At 41.3% G+C, this 20,177-nt stretch overlaps 1 protein-coding gene across 2 annotated transcripts in view; it reads right to left on the bottom strand.

Annotated features, from left to right (window-relative positions):
- Positions 1–3,128: 3,128 nt before the first annotated feature.
- CACHD1 (cache domain containing 1) overlaps positions 3,129–20,177 on the bottom strand; it is a 203,544-nt gene continuing 186,495 nt past the window's right edge. The window contains exons 20-28 of one of the 2 annotated variants that reach the window (XM_008582313.1): positions 19,742–19,902; positions 19,317–19,403; positions 18,285–18,401; positions 16,995–17,146; positions 15,545–15,706; positions 14,252–14,329; positions 12,896–12,997; positions 5,380–5,452; positions 4,751–4,833 (exon numbers count right to left, since the gene is read on the bottom strand). In XM_008582313.1, the coding sequence (XP_008580535.1) occupies positions 5,406–5,452; positions 12,896–12,997; positions 14,252–14,329; positions 15,545–15,706; positions 16,995–17,146; positions 18,285–18,401; positions 19,317–19,403; positions 19,742–19,902 (906 nt within the window). In that variant the 3' untranslated portion in view covers positions 4,751–4,833; positions 5,380–5,405. Of the gene's footprint in view, positions 4,834–5,379; positions 5,453–12,895; positions 12,998–14,251; positions 14,330–15,544; positions 15,707–16,994; positions 17,147–18,284; positions 18,402–19,316; positions 19,404–19,741; positions 19,903–20,177 lie in introns of both variants that reach the window. The other variant, XM_008582312.1, reaches the window with a different exon arrangement.

Raw genomic sequence — 20,177 nt, 5'->3', positions numbered from 1 at the left:
CCCGTACCGGACCGGGACCGGCAACAGGATCGCAACCCTCGGTGTTGCGGCCGTACCTCGCTCAGCCAGTGAGCGGGAACCGGTCTGTACGTGGGATCCGAACCCTCGGCGGGAGCGCCACCGCGCTCCCAAGCGGCGCACTGTAGCAGTGCGCCACCGGGCCGGCCTGCTTTCCTCATCCTGCATTTACCTGGACTTCTGCAATGGTTTCCTGTTCACATTTCCATTTTTGCTACCCTACAATCTATTTCCAACTCAGAATGATCTTTAAAATATAGACTAGATAGCCTCACTTTCTGCTGCCTTGTCAAATGAACCTATTGGCTTCCCATTTACTGGACCTGTTTTCTTGCCATAGCCTACAGGGCCCCATTTTCCTACCTCTTCATTCTTATTACATCCCACTTTCCCTTTGTTGGTCACTACACATTCTATTTCCTTTGCCTGAAATGTTAGCCTATCCACTGCCCCCTTGCCCTATTTGGCTTTTTTTCATTCTTCAAGTAGCTGCTTCCATGCCACCTTCTTGGAGGCTTTCCATGAGCATCAAATCTAAAGTAGATTCCTACCCTTCCCCACCCCCCTGTGGGTAGTTTCACCCATCACTCCCTTACTTTGCCTTCAAAGCAAATGGCCCTATTTGAGATTGTACTTATATTTGTATTTGCTTGTTTAATGCCTATATTGGGTGCTTTTAAGTGCAGGTATTAAAAAGCCAACTAGATGGTCTTTAGTACTTTTTATTATTTCCCATCATGGAAATCCAGAGATAGGACAGGATTCAGAGCTGACTGAGTCAGCAGTTTATGATGTCCTGTTCTTTCACTGTCTCCACTCCACTGACTGCAGCACTAGTGTCACCCTGAGGCTGCTGACACTGGTGAAAGCAAATGGCAGCCAGTTGGGATGGATGTTACCTGGGAGACAAAAAGTCTATTCTTGCAACCAAAGTTCTTAAATTCTTTCAGTCAGATTGGATGAAATTAGACCACGTTTCCCTTATCATCAGAAAGAATGCTTTATGCTAATCACGTTGAGTCTGAGCTTCTGACCAAGGTTATTATGCTGAGGTTATTGTGCTTGTCATAGGACTAATGAGAGATCCAATCCTAGGACTGAAGTCAACTAATGGAATCACATTCACTACTACACAGTGGGGGGAAGTCGGGTACACACTGGTTAGTCAACCCCGTTATCCACTTACATCTCTACATTCCATAAGGGAAGGGATCATGTCATTCATTCCTGTGTACTCAGCCTCAGGCCTCCTTGCTTTTAATTCAGTGCTCCACCACCCCCAGCAATAAGAAAGTGTGTGTGGCTTAAAAAGAGATGCTAAGGCAACAAATAGTACTGAAAAAAGGGGCTGAGGTCAAAATTTTGAATACTTTTGTTTATGGCACATATTCTCAGTGGGGGAGAGACTACCCACAAAGGAGTGAAAATGGATTCTTGGGGAAGGAAAATAAATCAGATATTATAATGGTTTGTAGTTCTCCAAAGTGCAACTCAGTCCAACAAAATCTCATCCCCTAGTATTTAATCTCTCTTGTTAGGAAGCATTTAAATTAAATTAAAATTTTCTCCTTAGGGAGAGGGAACAATAATGAATAAGAAATGAGAAATGCTGAATTAAGGGATGAGAGAAGGAAGAGGCCCTAATGAGCAATTTAGGACTGAGGAGGGAGGCTGGAGGAAAACCAGAAATATACACACACACACACACACACTCTTTAGCTATTAAAAAGACCATTTATACAGACAGAAATATACCTTAAAACTTGATTCTTTTTAACTGAAAAATTAGAAAAAAATTCTGAATATGGCATTTATCTGAAAGGAAAATCACCACTCCTCTGTTTGGAAACAGAACAAAGGACATAGATGAGACTAGGCTGTTATGTCTTAAGAATATGATTATTCTACCAGATACACATCTAAAAAAATGTAATCATTAGTGCAGTCCATTGCCCTGGGGAATGAGCTTAACTGATCTTCCAGGACTTCTTTCCACATACCACAGTCAAAACAAACCTGTCTGAGTGAATTTGACAAAGTGTTTCTAATAGACATATTAATGAGGTTTAGCTGAGTATTCAAATTTAATCAAGAAGTAGAGGAAGAAAAACTAGTTTCCAAAATTTCTAAAATTTTTATCTGAAATGCAGATGAACATGCATCACAAGGACTAGTATGAGTCTGAATCCTCTTTTATTTGGGCCAAATAGGAAACTTCCTTTTCTAGCTATATAAAAGTGACCTGAATGCCCTTAGCTCTTGACAGGCACTGGTGATGAGAAGGCATTGACCTCTCTCCAGGATTTCAGGGAATATCCGTGTTTAAAAAGCAGTGGTGGGGCCGGCCCGGTGGCGCACTGCGCTAGTGCGCTGCTTGGGAAGAGCAGCTGCGCTCCCGCCGAGGGTTCGGATCCCACATACAGACCGGTTCCCGCTCACTGGCTGAGCGAGGCGTGGGGGCAACACCGAGGGTTGCGATCCCGTTGCCGGTCCTGGTCTGGTACGGGGGCGACACTGAGGGTTGCGATCTGTTGCCGGACACGGAAAAAGACAAAAAGGAAAAAAAAAAAAAAAGCAGTGGTATCTGAGGAGCAAAAGGAACCAATACTGATCATCATGATAGAACGCTTCCCAAAACATATTTTTTCCTTTTAAATAACAACATGAACAACAAATGTTTACACAACGTTATGTGTAATGCTTGGGGAAGAGGAAAGACAACTCGGAAGATCAAAACTTCACAAACCTGTATGTCATGTTTCACAGGATCTTTAAACTCAGTTACCTTTTTTTGTTCAGTATAAGCATTTAATTATTTTCCCCTAACATTCAGGGTAGGAGAGGGTCTTATCACAAAGGACACTAAAGGCATTTCTGTTATTGTGTTTGACTAGACTATACATATTTTATTTTTAAGCCCTAAATTTTGTGATTCTTTTCATGAAAACACCAAGTGTCCCAGTTCCCCACCCCAAGAAGCTAGTTTTCATAGCACACAAGTTCTCAATTTTAGGGAAAAACTAATATCCCATGGAGATGTTTAAAGTGGATATAACATGCCTTGAGGTGCAAGAAGTGGTACATTAACAAATCACTGCAGCCACTAAAACTGTCCGTTGCATACAGTTTATTTCACTAGACTGCAATTTTATACACAGTATGAAGGGTTTTCCTGATAGCACATATATAGTTCACTTTCTGTACTGCTGAAGAACCAATTTTTTACATTATATTGTAATACCCTATTATTAAAACATTATTCAGTGAATTTTTTCCAACTACATATAAATGGAGATTTACCACACACACGGTGCAAGAATGTCTTTATAACATATTCGAATCACAAAATGTGAATCTAAAATACATCACTGTAATTAGAACACTACTTTAAAATTACAATGCCCCATGTTATGGTAGCCAGATTAGATTAACCCCTGTATAAATCACAAAGCAGTTTGGAGGATAATTTCTTGGATAACTGGCAGCAGCTTTTAATTATGATTTCAAAAGAAATCTTTAAGAACCAAAATTTCACAAATTTAAAGACTTCTTCCGTTATGTGTTCAATATTCTCAGAGTCAAAGTGGGACATTTAAAAATTTATAAAGTCTCTAAAACAAGGAGAATAAATCCAACCCTCCTTTAGATGAAAGGCTGGGTTGTAATATAAGGTTTCGTAGAAACCTAAGAAAAGCCTTGCATGAGTGGAAATGAATTAGAAAGAAACATAAGATTTCTTTTAAAACATCTTGGATTCTCTGCCCCTCCCCACCTCTGTCAAACACAGATAAAGAATACTGCATTACAAATAAAGATGTGTTTCCATGAAATGATGTAAACAAGTCAGAGAGAAAGATTTCTTCATTTTCCCATTTTGTGGAGTGGGGCAGTGGGATGTTATCAGTTAAATAAGAAATAGAACTCCTTAATCAAAGAACCACTTCATCACACACAAAATAGCTAGGAATAATTGCTGAAAACTTCTCCTGTGTTTCCTTTTCTTTTCCCCAAAGTTTGAGAATATTTGAAAGTTCAATAAATAGTAGAAAAATAATCCTTTACTTAGAAATTTGAGATGCATCATTTAGAGCTTAACATGAGTTCCATACAGCAATGGTGGTATCTAGGTACCGCTAAGAAACAAAGCGAAATCTTCAAAGCTCACGTTTATATCTGGATGTGCCACATTCCCAGTCTCTGGTTGAGCAGATTTTTCTCTCTTCCCGTTAAGGAGAGCTGAATGTTTCTGGCTCCTACGAACATTCCTCTGGCTCAGCTGCATTTATAGGTTTTGTCTCTGTGTTTGGAGGTTTGCCTTCTGTTCCATTCCATTAGTACTATGGCAGGTTCATTAATCAGGCTTATTTCCCCTCCATTTCAGAACCAGCTTCACATCTTCACAAGTGTGATTTTGTTGTTTCATTTTTAAACACGTCAACAAGCAGGAAATGAGTTAAAGCACTCTGGACAAAGCACAAACCAAAGGCGTCTCTTGCTGTGGGCTTTACGCTGGTTCCTTTTCTTTCCAGAACATTGTGTATCTCCCAGATCCTGTCTTCTCACGGAGGTGAGATCGTTAGCATTCTGCATCGACGGTGTGTACTGTCACGGCAGCCTGTAAGTGGTGGCTGTGATGAAGGGTAGGGTGGTGTGACCGGTAGTGGTGGAACTTGTGACTTAGTAGGGCAGCAGTCTGAGGTGGAGTATCCAGGTCTAAGTCCTCATCGTGGTTTCCCACATCAACCCCGGCGGACAAGGGGTCATTGTTGCATGGAGGATTTTCACTGTCTTCCTGTGGGCTCATGGTGCTGTAACCTAGAAAAGGAACAAAACACACAGGCAGCCGAGAGCTTCAAGACACAGAGGGAAGATTTCACTTAAAATATCTAGGGCATTAGGAGGTATTCCTATCTTTGCTACAAAGGTGCAAATGTTTGCAGACTGTCAGCAGATGCTGAAGTAACATTTTTAAAAGAGATCTAGAGTTAACTGGGTTTTTTTCTTTCCTTAAAACAACTACACAAATACATAACCATTTTAGACAACTGATAAAGTGTGGGGGCGAAAAAATAAACAAGAGCCCTCACCTCTAATCCCCAAACCAACAAAACAAAAATTAAAATCACCCCACATCCCATCATCCATATATAACCACCATTGACATTTAGGGAGCTATCCTCCTCCAGTTCTTCCTCAGATAAGATTAAAATGATCTCACATTAAAGAAACCCCAAAAATAGGCAGCTTCAGGAAAAAGATCTGAACAGGACACAGATCAGTTGGAGGCTGGTGGGGGAAGTCGGGCTTCAAAATGCCTGAATATGATGCCGTAATAAGAACAAAAACAACTGTCACCATTACCTGCACACCTGCTTCATAGCAGGCACTTATGTCAGGTGATTCTTGCACACCAACGAAGCATGTATTTTAATATCTATTTTATAAGTGAGGGAAATGATGATCAGAGAGGTTAAGGAACTTGCCCAAAGTTCTAGTACCTAATGAACACTAACTCTACATATACCCACAGCAACTAGCAAAGGAATTAGCTATTCTCTGTGTAAGCTGGCTCACCGTATTTAAAGATTAATTTATTTTGGTATTCGAAGTAATACATATTTCAAAAGAAAATGCCCTTATTGATCAAAGGATTCTATTCTGAGAACCCTGGCATGTTTTTAAATATTGCAAAAATCTCCTTTAAACATTTTGAGAAGTGACAGCTCATTAATATTTCCACTGTATCTACAGTTAGCATCAATCAGCATTCACCCGGAGGTAGTGCTAGTCACATTCATGGCTGCAAAATTGATGTGCCTGCATACAGCCAAGCAGGAGTAGTGTGTGGTTGAAAATGTATGCTCTGTGCAAAAATGAGAAAGGCAATTTTCTGTTCTCAACAAAACATTACTCAAATGACAGAATAATTTAACAATCAGCCCAATTCAACAAATATTGGTTGGGGACCTACTATGTACAAGTCACTGTGTTGGGAAGAGATACCCAAATGAAAACCTGGTCCCTGCACAAGGAGCTCAAAAGCTAGAGTTTGAGAAATAAAACAAGTCTAGGCATAGGTCATTTAATTATTCATTTATTGAAGATCATTATAGGGGTGGATGTAGAGATGACAATACATGAATAAGAGATGTCGTCTCCTTCCTTAACGATTTTTCAACCAAGTATGAAACAGATGTTCACAAAGGTAGGCTTCCTCTGAAGCAGATAATGGGAAGCACTATAACTGAGGTATAATTGAAACACAGAAACAAATTCTGGCGGGGGGGAATGAGTAAGCTTCACAGAAGAACTCATATTTTATTTGGGCTTAAGTGGATGAGTAGGAGTTTGATAAGTGGATATGAACAAAGGAGCAGGATGAGCACAGTCACAGAGGCATGGAAATGTAAGGCCTCTCCTGCACCATGTGGCTCAGATGAGTGCTGGCAGGTACCTGGAGAATAGGGCAGGTGGAAGGCGGAAAGGGAAGTTAGTCAGATCAGAAAGCTCATGCCAAAGAGGAGAAAATAGAGCGATGATATGTTTCTGAACAGACTAAAAAATGGCATGATCATTTCTGTGTTCACAGTTCCACTGGCAATTTGGAGAATGAATGAAAGGGAAAGACGGGGGGCAGTTAGGAGGTTATTGCAACAGCCCAGATGAGATATAAAGATCTAAAACTAGCTGAGTGGGATTGAAAGATGTAAAAGCTATCTCAGGGATAGAAGCAATAGAAGTTGTTAAGCAATCACATGTGGGTGATGAGAGCCGGTTAAAGGCAGCTATAGCTGAGTCAGGATGATGGGCGGGAGACTCACAGACCCTGAGTCTCAGGAAACAAATTAATTTTGTTTATGCACATCTTTATTTTGAGGATGTGTGAGTCACATATGTGGAGATGTCTAGCCACAAACTCAGGAGGTGTCATCTGTGAGGTCAGGGCAGAAGAGGGAGAGTTCATTGACATATGCGTCTGTCATTACTGAGTGGCTTCTTGGTGCTGGAGGCTGAACAGAAAAAGGGGGAAGGTGAGGCCTCAGCTCCTGAGAAGCCCACAGCCAGGCAGGGGAAACACACATGTGCTAAAACAGAGTCATACCAAAAAGAGTACCAAAGCCGGTTAACTTGGCTTGATCCTTGAGGAGGTGATGCTTAGGTGGCCCTGATGGGAGAAAAGGGGCTCACTAGGTAGAGAGAGGTGTGGAAAGGTACTGCCAGCAGGGTATAGGCACATGCAATGGCACAACAGCTAGAAAGGTTTTGGGAATGGCAGGTTTTGGAAATGATGAAAAGCTTGGTGTGGGGGGTGGAGGAAGGAGGGAGAGAGGATGCTGGGCAGGCAGGCTAAGACCAGACCAAGAAGGCTGGTCGAAGCTACAATCCAGGATTTAGAAGAGAGCAATGGGGTGGACGGGTGGCAATGAGGAAGCTGTACAGAAGGAAGGCAGGGCACAGGGGGCTGGAGATGGTGAGGACCTGAAGTGGGACAGTAGCAGTGTTTGGAAGTGGAGCAAGCAGCTGGAGTCAAAAAACTGTTCAAGTGTAGAGTAGGCTGGATTTGGTGACTATGTGGGCTTTCCTGGTGAAGATGTGAGGGGAATTGACATCCTTGGATAAGGTTGAGGTTTTTAGATTCAAAGGCTGGGGAAATAGTGGTGCCTTTACCCAAGATTAAGAGACCAGGAGCAAGAATAAGTTTCTCAGCTTCTCAGCTTTGGCAGTGCTAAGTCTAGAATGTGAGAGTGAATGCTAGACTCAGAAACCTCAGTTACAAAGTGCTGTGCATGTGTAAACCACCTTATGTTATACACAAAAAGGACTAAAGTAGAAAACACAATTTTGCAAAATCTCAGTGTCTGTGTTGATCATTCAAATACCTCCTGGATAGCTTCCCATCTCTGCTCATTTATAAGCAACTACAGTAACTGATCATCCATTTTAACATTCATGGTGTTAAATTCACAGTGGCCTTTCTGCTTGGCTCACCCTCCCACCTTCCCTCAGCTTGCTGTTGTGCTTCATGCTTCAGTCTGAAGGTCTTCTCTGGGAAGCTTTCCCAACCGATTTCCCCACCCACCTACAGTCCTGCTAACCCACACGGGTGCTGGTCTCCTTCTGTGAGTTTAAACAGCATTCTGTACACATCTCTAGCTTTGAGTTTAACATATTGTAATAAAAATATAGGGCTGTCTGTCCATTAGCAAATTATTTTTTAAATCACGGGGACCTATTTTTCTTTGTATTCCTAGTATTTAACACAGTGCCTCACACAAAGCAGGTACTTAAAGACAAAAGCAAAAAACCCCTTAAACTATAATCCCAAAGCAATGGCATCAATGAATTTAAGTTATCTGTGGCTTTGCCTGGCATAACATTCACTGGTCTCATCTAATAATGAAGACCTTATAGGATTCACTGGGTCCTGCCCAGGGGTTCTTACTATCCAGTGATGCTCTGAACCTGGCTGGTCACAGGTGCTGGGTTCATACCCAGGGTGACAGTGAGGGTACAGCTGTTGCTATGGCAACTTAGGGACACCTCCATTTCTACTGTAATGATTTCTGATGAAAACCCCAGTAGAGGCCCTTCTAAAGTAAATCCCTCATGCTAAGGCCATTACATTTAATTTCCTCACTATGATACTATTGCTCTAAATCCCTCTATAACTTCCTCTTATTACAAAAATTCATGAAAATCTGGAGGGGGTGGGCAGGTAGCAAGTTGTGGAGAAGCAGGAGAAAGGCAAACACATTTTTCCCATTCAAAAAATTAATTGTTGACTCAGTGCCAGGCAATTCTGTTGAGAACTGGGAACAGTGATGCATTAAGACAGACACGGTCCCTGCCTCATGGAGAAGGAAACACTCTTTAAACCCAAAGGTTATTTGCAAACACTGTCAAAAGGAAAAAAAAAATTGTTTACATTTTACTATGGAAATTCGAAGCATATACAAAAGTAGTAGTGTAATGAACCCCATGTACTCATCACTCAGCTTCAACAGTAATCTTATAGCTGATTTTGTTTCTTCTGTATCCCTACCTACTCTCCCACTGCCAACCCCCAATGAATTATTTTGGAACAAACTCAGGCACTTGTATCACTTCACAGATTACATTTTAATTGCCATCTGTGCTCTAGCTCCCTTCTTATTATCCAAACTTCAGTAAAGACGACTTTAGTGTTAGTGGTACTTTACAGGGGCACTAAAAGTAAAAAATCTTGTATTTGGGCCAAAGTGGACGAAGAAGAAGACAGGAGTATGAAGCTTGATGCAGAGCTGAGATTAAGAATGAGCAGAGCTCTGGAGAATTCAAAGGAAAAATTTCTTTACTACCCAAAGGCATATGTAGAAAAGTGTCTCCAAAGACAATCTCAAGCGAGAAACAGGCTTCAGGAAGGAAGCCAGGCGTCCATAACAAATGGAAGAGCCAAGATTAGGCATTTGCTCTTTGGCATTCTGCATGTATTTTTCTATGGTTCCTAAGAAACCTCTCGATTGTATGGGATATTAGGACCCTCTGGGGACTCACTCACCATCTCGTGGCCACAGGGAGTAACTGCAAGAGAATACCTGTGTGCCTTTAGAAAACGGTCTTGTGTTGCCCTGCATAGTTTTTGATCAGGTTTTCAAGGTTCAGCATTTGCCTTTTAGGTATTTTAGAATTTTCTTAGAACTAGGGGGAAATTCCCCTTTTCAAAGAAAAAAAAATTGTTTAATATACATCTGCATGAAGTTTTAATGAGACAGTAACCAAAATATAAATTCATAAGGAGCAAATATATATGGGTATTTTTTAACTTGAAAATTAGCCAGTAGAAGATTAAACAGAACATGAATATTTTCAAGAGAAATAATGGGCAAAGCAGACATACAGTTAAAAGCATACACAGGTAATTATTTCTTACCTCCACTTGTAAGTGTAACAGTTTGGTGAAAAACAATTGTTCTGACTCATTTTAGAACATTGACAAAAATGATTCTACTTTTCAAAAACCATTCTCAATTTGAGTAGTTTTAATTTTAAGATAAAAATTAAAATTAGATTCCTTTGAAATACAAAACTCTGTAAATAAATAAATAAATAAATAAACTATTTCTAAATAAAAATGTAGCACAAACTTTCAGAGTTTAGCCTGGTAACATTCAGTTTTAATCCTAGGAACAACACAACTCTCAACCGTACCATGAAAATCACCTGCTCATATATTTATATACTTCATTCTTTTGAGTTTCCTTTTGTGTATCACACCCAAGGACTCACATGGAAATATGGTCACCGGGTAGCACAGAACCACGTACCACAATCCTACCAGTTCAAGAGCAAGTACCAATGCCACATTTTCCCAATGGGTTCTTCCATATTTTATTTGAGAATAAAAGTGAACTATCTATCCCTTTTCTTCCTCTTTGTTCTACCCCTTTTAAGGAAGCTGTCTCATTGTACCTTTTATCAGTCTCATGAATACATGCATTCACTTAAGGTTTCCTCCTAAATGTAAATTCCTTCAGGGCAGGGATGTGAGGCAGGGAGGTCAGCCCTGCACTCCAAGACCATCATATTATTTCATTTAATCCTCACAGGTAGGAATTTTTAATCCTACCTTTAAATTTTAGGAAACTGAGGTCCAAAGTAGCTCACTAAGGTCTCAATAGCTTGTTAAAAAAAGAAAAACAAAACAGCGGGGGAGAGGTGGGATTAAAAATGAGCTTGGCTTGACCTAACTCCTAAACTCTTCCCTGTACCACTCTGCCTTGCAGAAATGACAAGTCTCCCATCTCTAACTCCCTCCACAGTGCTTATAGTATACAGCAGATGCCCAATAGGAGAATACACTCATGAGCAAGAAGTGTGTTGACAAAACAATTAGATTTTCTTGTTTAATATATATGTATAGCTTCTCCTCTAGGCATCACAGGGCATTAACTTGATGCTACCACTTTTAGTGATCGTACAGGTTCAGGGATATGACCACACACAGTTAAGTATTACTGATTTTATGATGCATTTGGAATATGTGGAATGTCAATGTCTTCTACTTCTTTTGGTGTTGCATTCTGTCTGCACAAAAAACTATTTTTCATTCCTTGGGTATAACAGCGATCCAATTATTATGAAAAATGAAAGAAACCGAGCCTTAGCTGGATTCCTTGGTTTTCACACACTGACACCATACCATTCCTTTCATCTAAGCTGCTGCTTCACATGCCATTTTACTAAGACAATGGGAGAGGCTAATGGAACATCATAAACAGCACTCAGAACCCCAGTTTTGTATTGATGCAATTTCTACTGGGGGAGAGAGAGGAAAAGGATTCGGGTATTTCTGCTGAATAAGAAATTATTTCTGTTGAACTTTAGTAGCCTCAAACCTGTTTTATTATTCAAAGGAGAAGGTACAGAACTGCTTGGCAGAAGAAATTTATGCAGGTTCAAAGATTTTTAGGGAAAAAAGCCAGAAAGTCAAAGAAACTAAAAAATGTAGGTTTTGCTTTGGCTCCTCACAGAAACCTGAAGTTTCTATTTAGTCCGTGGGAACAATGTCATTTGCATTCCAAATTAACAGTCTCCAGTTTACAAAACAGAGGTTTTGCTTCTCTAGTTTTCCAAAGGGAGTTTGAATATACCTGGCTGTCATGTAAAAGGCAACAATGGTTGCTTTGAGGAGTATCTACTGCTGCATTTCTTAGCATAGATGTAGGAGCACACCAAAGACTTTTTTTTTCCTCCCTGGATAGGTATGGAAAAAGCTGAGTCAAAAAGGCGTAATACATTATTTATGCATTAAAAAAGGACCTGAGGGCCGGCCCGGTGGCGCACTGGAGAGTGCGCCGCCTCCCGCCGAGGGTTCGGATCCCATGTGGAGACCGGTTCCCGCTCACTGGTTGAGCCCGGTGCGGGCGCAACACCGAGGGTTGCGATCCTGTTGCCGCTCCCCAGTGCGGACGCGACATTGAGGGTTGTGATCCCCTTACCGGTCAGTAAAAAAGACAAAAAGGAAAAAAAAAAAAAAAGGACCTGATTCTGGGAGGGAAATACAGATTTCTGGAAAATTAAACAGCTATTTTAAATAAAAAGGTTTAACAATGACAGGAAAAGTCCTACCATTTCTGTGACATGTTTGTGGAACTGCAGCACTGATGCTTGCACATTAGGATACATCAGCTGTTCTTTGTGACAATAAGCAATGTGGACACTGAAAGGGTGAGAAGCCATGTGGTATGGCCAAGTCTTTGGTGGGGCTTGTGGACTTCACAATTCAGCCCTGACCCTTCCTGAGCATCTTACATAACTCCATGACTTTGCACATACTAGTCCTTTTGCCTCTAAAATCCTTGGCCTCTAACTTTTCTTAAATCATCCTTCAGGGCTCAGTACAAACGTTGTTTCTTTAGGGAAGCCTTCTCTGAGCCTCCCAGACAAGGCAGAGGTCAGGGCTAGAGAATGATAGAGGACAGTATACTCTTGTCATGCCCCAAGAGTATGCAGCTGGAGAGCTCTTAAGGAAGCTGATGTCTGCTAACCAACAACACTGGGTAGCAGGGCTGAAGAGGATGCTGATTTTACAGAGAGTCAAGTGGGGTGGCAAGCAGGTTCCATTTAGACACTAGGAATCTTATGGAGAAAAACTTGGAAGCATGTGTGTGTGCCCACACGTCACCTGGTGAAGGCCTGGGTGTGCTGAGACATAAACAATCTCCCGTTGGGCTCTTATAAAACAGTGTGAGGCTGGGGTGTGTCCTTTTGGGAAATTCTGTCAAAATAATTTACTTAAGCACAGAGCAGGAAAGAGAGAGGGAGGTGGGGATGAGAGTCATCCCACAGGAGTATACCAGGCTCCTCAGGTCTGCAAACGCAGGAAGCTAGACCTTACCATGATCACTTTCTGTTCCTGAGCGACCCCAGTAGCGACGCCTCCTTTCTGGACTGTGTGCATGTCGTTCGATGACTGCGGCTATAAACCGTGTGTTGCTGACTGTGGGAAGTCAAGGACAGTTAATGTCACTCCTATGCCAGTGTCTTCAAATGTTTCAAGAACATTTGTTCTGGACAAGCTCATTCACATGTTGGGAGAGTTATTCTTTGGAAGGCTAGAACGAGCAATTTAAAAAAAATTCTGAGGAAGCTGATTTTAGAAATGGTGCAGTGAGAGGTACTTAACAACATATCTCTGTTGGAGTGAGCAGGACTGAAGCCATGTTGGGACTGAAAAACTGCCTGGCCTGTAGGAAGATTTTAAAAGACAGTTTTTTTCTAGGCATGCATTTCTCTGAACTCCCTCTTTCCCATGATTATTTGATATTTTGAACCTTGGTTGGGGGCAAGATGACATTGTTTACATAAATGTAAAGTTGTTTTCCAGTCAGCCTGGAGTTGCAAACTTGCCACAGGACAGGTACTATCCAGACCCTAAGAAACCAATGAAGACATCAATGAAGCTATGTGGATTCAACCCCCAAAAAGGACCCTATGATAACAAGGACAAGAACAGAAGCCAGACAGAGCCTTGGTGAGAATTTGCACCTACCTCTTTACATGTCCCCCGACTCCTGCTTTTCAGTTCCCACGTTCCATTCCCTCAACCCCCTCTTCTGAGTCTTTGAGATGGTTTTAGTCTGGCCACTCTCCTTCAGGTTTATCAGAGAGATGGGCTAGCCCTACATCTCTCCTCAGGTCACTGATGTTCTTGAACAAACGCTGACTTCCTAGTTCACCAGCATTTGACTTTTAAGTTGTTTGTTTTTGTTTGGGGCAGGCAGCTAGACTTGGGTTCAGCAGCATTTTCAACCTGTATTAAGAGTCTGCACTCTTGGTGGTTGAAGGCCAGCGTATCTCAACACTAATGGAACTCTCTTTTGATAAAAGAAAACACTCTTTTATTTTCCTGAGTTGTACGCACTTGTTAAGGGATTAAAAAAATGCATACCTGAAATGTCCCTTTCTAAAATACTATGTTGGAAAGTAATGGGGAGGAGAAAGAAAGGAAAGGGTGAGCTGCTTTAGGTCAAAGTACTTAATGCAAAAAATAACACTATAAAACCTTTTGAGATTTTCTAAAACAAAGCAAAGACCTACGCTTATTCCTAACAAAAAAGGAAGGGGGGAAAAAAGAAACACTGTGTTAAAGCTTCTTAAATTTTAATACAAGCCAAAAGGATATAAGAAAGAATATTTATTTTGGATTAGCCTCCTGCTGACACATTCTGCAGCCAGGCGGCTGAATACTCACTGATGCCTCTGTCTTCGTGGCTGTCGTCGTCTCTTTCATCTCTGTCATTCTCCAGGTTGGACATACGCACTGACATTTCTACCCATCATTAAAAAGAGAGAAACATGACTATTTAATCAAACAAAATCACCTGCTTTAATACCCCACTGAGTGCTCGTCTGATGGCTGGGTGACAGCATTCCATCAAGAATGAATCCTAGCTTGGAAAAGAATGCACTGAGGGCCCATCCTTTTTTTTTTTTTTTTAAAAAGGATAAGGGAACAGGAATCAAAAGAATAAAAAGTGAATTATCAAGAGAGACACCTGAAATTAATTTCTGAAGAAAAAGGAAGAAAGAAGTTGATTGAGGCCAACAGAACTTTAATCCTCTACTAAAGTACCTGAAATGAAGGGATCTAAAACCATGACTGACTGTTGATAAAATGGTGTTATAAAAGCCTATAAAAGGCCAGGCATAAGGTAACATTGGATGACAGTCATCCTCAGTCTAGCCAAATCTCACCAAGGGGAAAGCACTTTGTGATTATCTCTGTTACTGAATCAGGCAACATAACCCCACAATTCCCCTTCAGGATTGCAGCCATAGTGAAACATTCCAACATCAACCTGTCATTACCGTGCAAAGGTGAGCTAAGTGGCTAGGAAGAAAGAGGAATTAACCTTATCTCCATAACGGTCAGGTTAACACATCCCTGGGGGCTTGAGGAAGAGTTGGGAGGGCCAATAAATGGTTTTGTTCCCCACAAACAGTATGGATACTGCAGTTAAAACTCTTGGTACGGAGGCCAAGATTACAGATTAATCATGTTGTACTTGGCTTCGATTATTTATCCTGTTTTTGAAAGATGTGATTATTCGAATGTGTGTTCATTCACACTACATAATAGCAGCTGCAATAGAACAGATTCATATTCTTGCCAACAGTGATCTGGGGTCTTTTTGGATTTGCAAGGGCAGCACATCTGACAGACAACAGGTCCCACTCAGCACCCCAGTTCCCCTGACTGGCTTATTAGAGAGGCAGTCCACAGTGGCCTAAAGCTGGTGAGAAGAGAAAGAATGCAGGGATTTTCTGGGGAATCAAAATGGAGCTTGCAGGGTGCAAGCACTAAAGAAAAAAGCAGGCTTTGGGGACTTCCAAAAGGATTCTCCAGAAGCTGAAAACGTAGCACGGTTCTTATAATTCCTTAGAGCCTTACACAACTGGCCATTGTCCTTCCAGTCTCAGAACAACATAACCCAAAAGAAGCTACCGCCTTCTGGAGGAGCTTTGGGCTTCATTGTGAGCTCACCTTGGGCAGCAAGAGGAGACATATGCTGGTGACTCCGCCGGTGAATCTGATGGCGGTAGGCATACACAGCGAGGACCAGGACCATGATGCAGCCCATGATGCCTCCAGCCACAGGACCCACGGGGGCACTTTTGATCATGTTTAATGTGATCACCTCATCACCTTCAGGGAAATAAACAAACAGATGTTTCTTGTGAAGATTTCCCAAGTGTGGTTGGAGGTAGGGATGGGGGGTGGGGGTATGATGAGATGGGAAGGGGTTTGGTGAAGATAAATAAAAACAGCTGTGTTAACTTCTGAATTCCTCAAAGAAGGCCCACGAGAACGTGGGAGCAGAGGCTTTGCTTCACTCCTGGTTCTCAAATGTTGGCTCTAGGCAGAGCTAGAGCACAAACGTCAAGGACTGCTAAACAAGGGGTGAGACAAGAATCACTTAAACCTGCTGTACCTGGTGCTAACAGAGTCCTAGCTCCCTGGGGTATAAGCTACTCTTGCAAGAGAGGAAAAGTCACCCAGTACAGAGGTGAGGGCAATGTGAGCCTCTCTAGGGGTCATGTGACTGACTCTCTGAAATAAAGGGCACCAGGTACAATAAATATGTGCTAACCAGACCAAATTTCAAAGCCTGTGGGTTCTCTTTAAAATGCCATTAATTTACGCATTGCAAATAGGAAACTGCAGATGGTCATGTAAAATGACTTCTTGGAGGAAGGTCACTTCAACTGTGCCTTCAACTGTTCAGCAATCACATGTGAGCTCAAAATCTTTCCTTGCATATGAGCCTTTCTTCAGACAGGCAAATGTGGGAGATGTTAAAATCAAGGTATTGACTAAAGGTTTAAATATTTGATTCACCTATTAGCTAAGAATCAGTACTTGGTGATAACTCCAGAAAGACAGAAAAAAAATCTCAGATGAGGGATATAGTTTCCTTGGCAGTATTTTCAAGGTCTTAGAGCCTGATCCCAGAGGCTTTGCTCTCCAGCATTCCTGTCCCCCACCCAAATGGCCCCAGCTGCATTAGATAGCTCTGGCTTCTGTTGACCTCAAGACTCTCAATATAGATTTGTAGCTATAAGACTTCTGTCTTGCAAATCTGTGAGGGAAGGCTGCCACAGGGACTAGATGTGTGGTGGTCACTGCATACCACTGGCCCTGTGCTCCCGACAGCTGGGATGCACATTCAAACAGACCCAGAGTTCAGCCATGCGGAATAGGGCCTGATAGTTCTCAGAACAAGCTTTATGGGAATGAATTCCAGGCTTACGAAATTTGGCAGGACAGATGGCTGCTCACTCTCTGCACAATGATCTGCCTTGGATTTGTAACTAAAGACTACTGGCAAAGGAATCAGGGAAGTTGGGCAGAGGATTAAGATTTTTGTCCTAGTATATAGGTAGGAAAATGTGTATTCAAGAACCAAATTACTCTAGGTTTCCAACGAACATACCTATTGCCCCCATGTCATCAACGTAGGGACTTTTGGCTCCCACGATCCCCCCGAAGCAGTCCTTCTGGGGTGCACAGTAGGATTTGTCCAGATGAGTCTTTCCATCACTATCTACCATGCACCATTCACAATCCAGCACACCAAAACAGTCCCTGCCAGAAAAACAACACTTAGTGTTCCAGTGTGAGGCAGGGGAAAGCACGTGAGCTTGGGCATCAGACAGTCCTGAGCTTTAGTTTCCTTTCTTTATAACACAAGAATAGCAACAATCTGCCAGAGATAGCTGTTTTATGCCTCTCAACAACTTGGAAATGAGAGAAATAAAACTGCTCTCTGTGAATTAAATGATGATGCTTGCACATCATGGATTAATGCAGGGTTATTTAAAATCATCTTGAAAGACCAAATGGAAATGGCCCCAAGTTTTGTTAAACTTTGGCCAAACATCCCCCAAGTGTGTGGTCATTTAAAGGAAGGAAATAATAGTCAAATAAGTTGGGAACTACTAGGCCAGCTAAACAGACTTCCTACTGTCAATTTCTTAGAGCCTTTAATATATTACATGCATTATGACTCTTTTAAGAGAATATACGCAGTGTCAGTGTTTCTCAACCTAATTGACTTTGATCTACTGCGTAGCATCCCGAATTAATTACTCAGATGCCAGATTTGCTAAAGTATCAAAAGTAGAACTGGCCGTCCCTCCTATACACTCACTCTGTTTAATCAAACGGCAACCTGCAGCTACAATAAACTAATCACACACCTCCCCCGCTTAATCTACCACAGCCACTGTTCCCAGGATACTTAGTCCAAAAGACGCTAAGATGGAGTGGGGAGGGAGCAGGAGACATGGGGCTTTTAGTTCTTAAAACTACCATGAAGTAGATCTGCTTTCTAAAAAAGGAAAATTAATGAGCTTCCAAATGTCACACATAGAGTCTTGACTACTGGGTTCTGTTTCTGGATCCCATGAGTTTCTCTCCCTGCCTTGCTTCTTCATGCCATATCCCCTTCACACTTGTTTTATTTCAAGAAACACTGTCCTATCCTCAGATGAAGCGGCTAACATATGGCACAAATGCCAAATAGCTGCACCAAGTGGGAACTGGACAGCATTTAATCTGGTGGATAAGAGGCTTATGGAAATCAGTTTCAGATCTGAAAAATGGATATACCTTTTTTATAATGGATATACCTTTATATCCCATCAGGAATGGGAATAATACATACTAGCTGGAAGAGCTCAATGAGGCTGCTGGTCACTCTTCTTTCCTAGGTTCTCCTTACCCACTTTCTATCCTCTGACTGCACCTGCTGTTGACACACTGGTGAAGAGCGTCCTGCAGGCCAGGGTCAATAGCTGTGTATGTCACTGGCTCCTGGTGCACCTCACAACTTGGGTTTCTGTGCAGGAAGCAAGTCTGCAGATTAGGACCAACACCACCCACATTCCAAACTCATCATGCCCCTGGTCCTTGACAGTGGCTGGACAGATCTGTGTTTGAATCTTGGCTTTGCTACTTTGTGTAACCTTGGGGCTTTACTCTGAGCTTCAATTTGTTCATCTTTATGTACAAGAGAAACCATATACATATATCAAGGACATAATAAACATTCCACAGAACAGGAATGTGTACAATCAAAAGTGAATGTTACCTCCTTTGCACTATCTTAAACCTTACTTTTCAAGGTAACCACTGTTAAGAGCTTAACAAGGGTCCTTTCACACATTTTTTTCTATGCCTGAATGAACATATATTAGTGTATGCATACATATGGCACCCTTTTTTTAAAAAAGTTCTGTAGAAGGGGTTTATCACAATTTATTTAATTGTCTTAAATTTTGTCACTAATATAAATAAAAAATGTATTATGTGTGAGCATATGTGTGTGTGAATAGTACCTATATATTTATCACAGGATTCATTAAAAAACTAAGTGATTTAATGTGCATAAAGTACCCAACACATGGTAGGCACTTCAGTTAACACTTATTCTCACATTTTTTTGACATGTAGCACATATACTCTTAACACTTTGCAGCATTTAAATTTAAACCTCAAAGTGGACATCATTTTGAGGTAATATGGAACTTGAAATCTGACTCACTGAATAGTTCCATCATTAGAATGAATCATCTCTGATTCATTAACCCAAAACAAATCCATAAGAGACCCCACAGTAATTAAACACACATACACACACAGTCAAGGGCACTTCAACAAGTTCATGTAATGATTCATATCATCTTTTAATTCTATTTTTCCACGAACTTTTTGAATTACCCCATATATATATGTATATAAATTTATTCTTTACCGGTTCTCTGCATTGGTGAGGTTGCCAGTGCACTCATTGACCTCTAGAGGGCACTCACAAGGACATTCACATTCGTTTTGTTCCATTCTGACAGCAAAAAAAAAAAGTTCCTTATGCACAGGTCAATGACAAACTGTATATTGTACATGCACTTGGGAAGCAAAATAAAAGCAAAATAAAAGAACAGTAAGAAGGAAGTTATGACCAAAGGTTTAAATACACAATTGGCCTTAATCCATTGCTCTTTGGACAAGGATGCTGCAAACAACACAGCTCTAAATGCTTTTGTAACTGAGACTTTCCCTTTCTTCAGGACACACACTAGCACTTTCTGTTTATTTTTCTATGTCACTTCAAGACACCTGGCATCAGTCAAAATATTTAACAGTGTGGGGAACAGAGAATGTGACCCATTGCATTGTTACCGGTGACAGTTGAGACAGAGTCGGTCCACCATGCTACAGGCACAGAAGGCAAGAGAGTCGCACGTTTCATTGACAATGCCGACAAATGCGTTGGTTCCTGGGATTCTCGCCAATCTGTATTTAGAACAGTGGCTGCCATGCACAAGGTTCGTCAGATCCCCCTACAGAACAAACAAGATGTCAGAAGTAACAGCAATGCAAAGACAGCCCTGCCTTGGAGAAAACAACCCTTCAATCACCTGCTGAAAATACTTGAAAATAAAACTTTGTTTCTGATTACAAAAGTCACTGTTAAAAATGTGGAAAATATGGCTGGCCAGTTAGCTCAGTTGGTTAGAGCACAGCCTTATAACACCAAGGTCAAGGGTTTGATTCCCAGTGGACAAAAAAAAAAAAAAAAAAAAAAAGGGAAAAAAAAAAATACCCAAAATTTTAA

This window comes from Galeopterus variegatus, unplaced genomic scaffold (assembly GCF_000696425.1).
Source record: "Galeopterus variegatus unplaced genomic scaffold, G_variegatus-3.0.2 Scaffold2564, whole genome shotgun sequence".
Classification (NCBI taxonomy): domain Eukaryota; kingdom Metazoa; phylum Chordata; class Mammalia; order Dermoptera; family Cynocephalidae; genus Galeopterus; species Galeopterus variegatus.
This window is presented reverse-complemented; position numbering and strand designations above follow the sequence as displayed.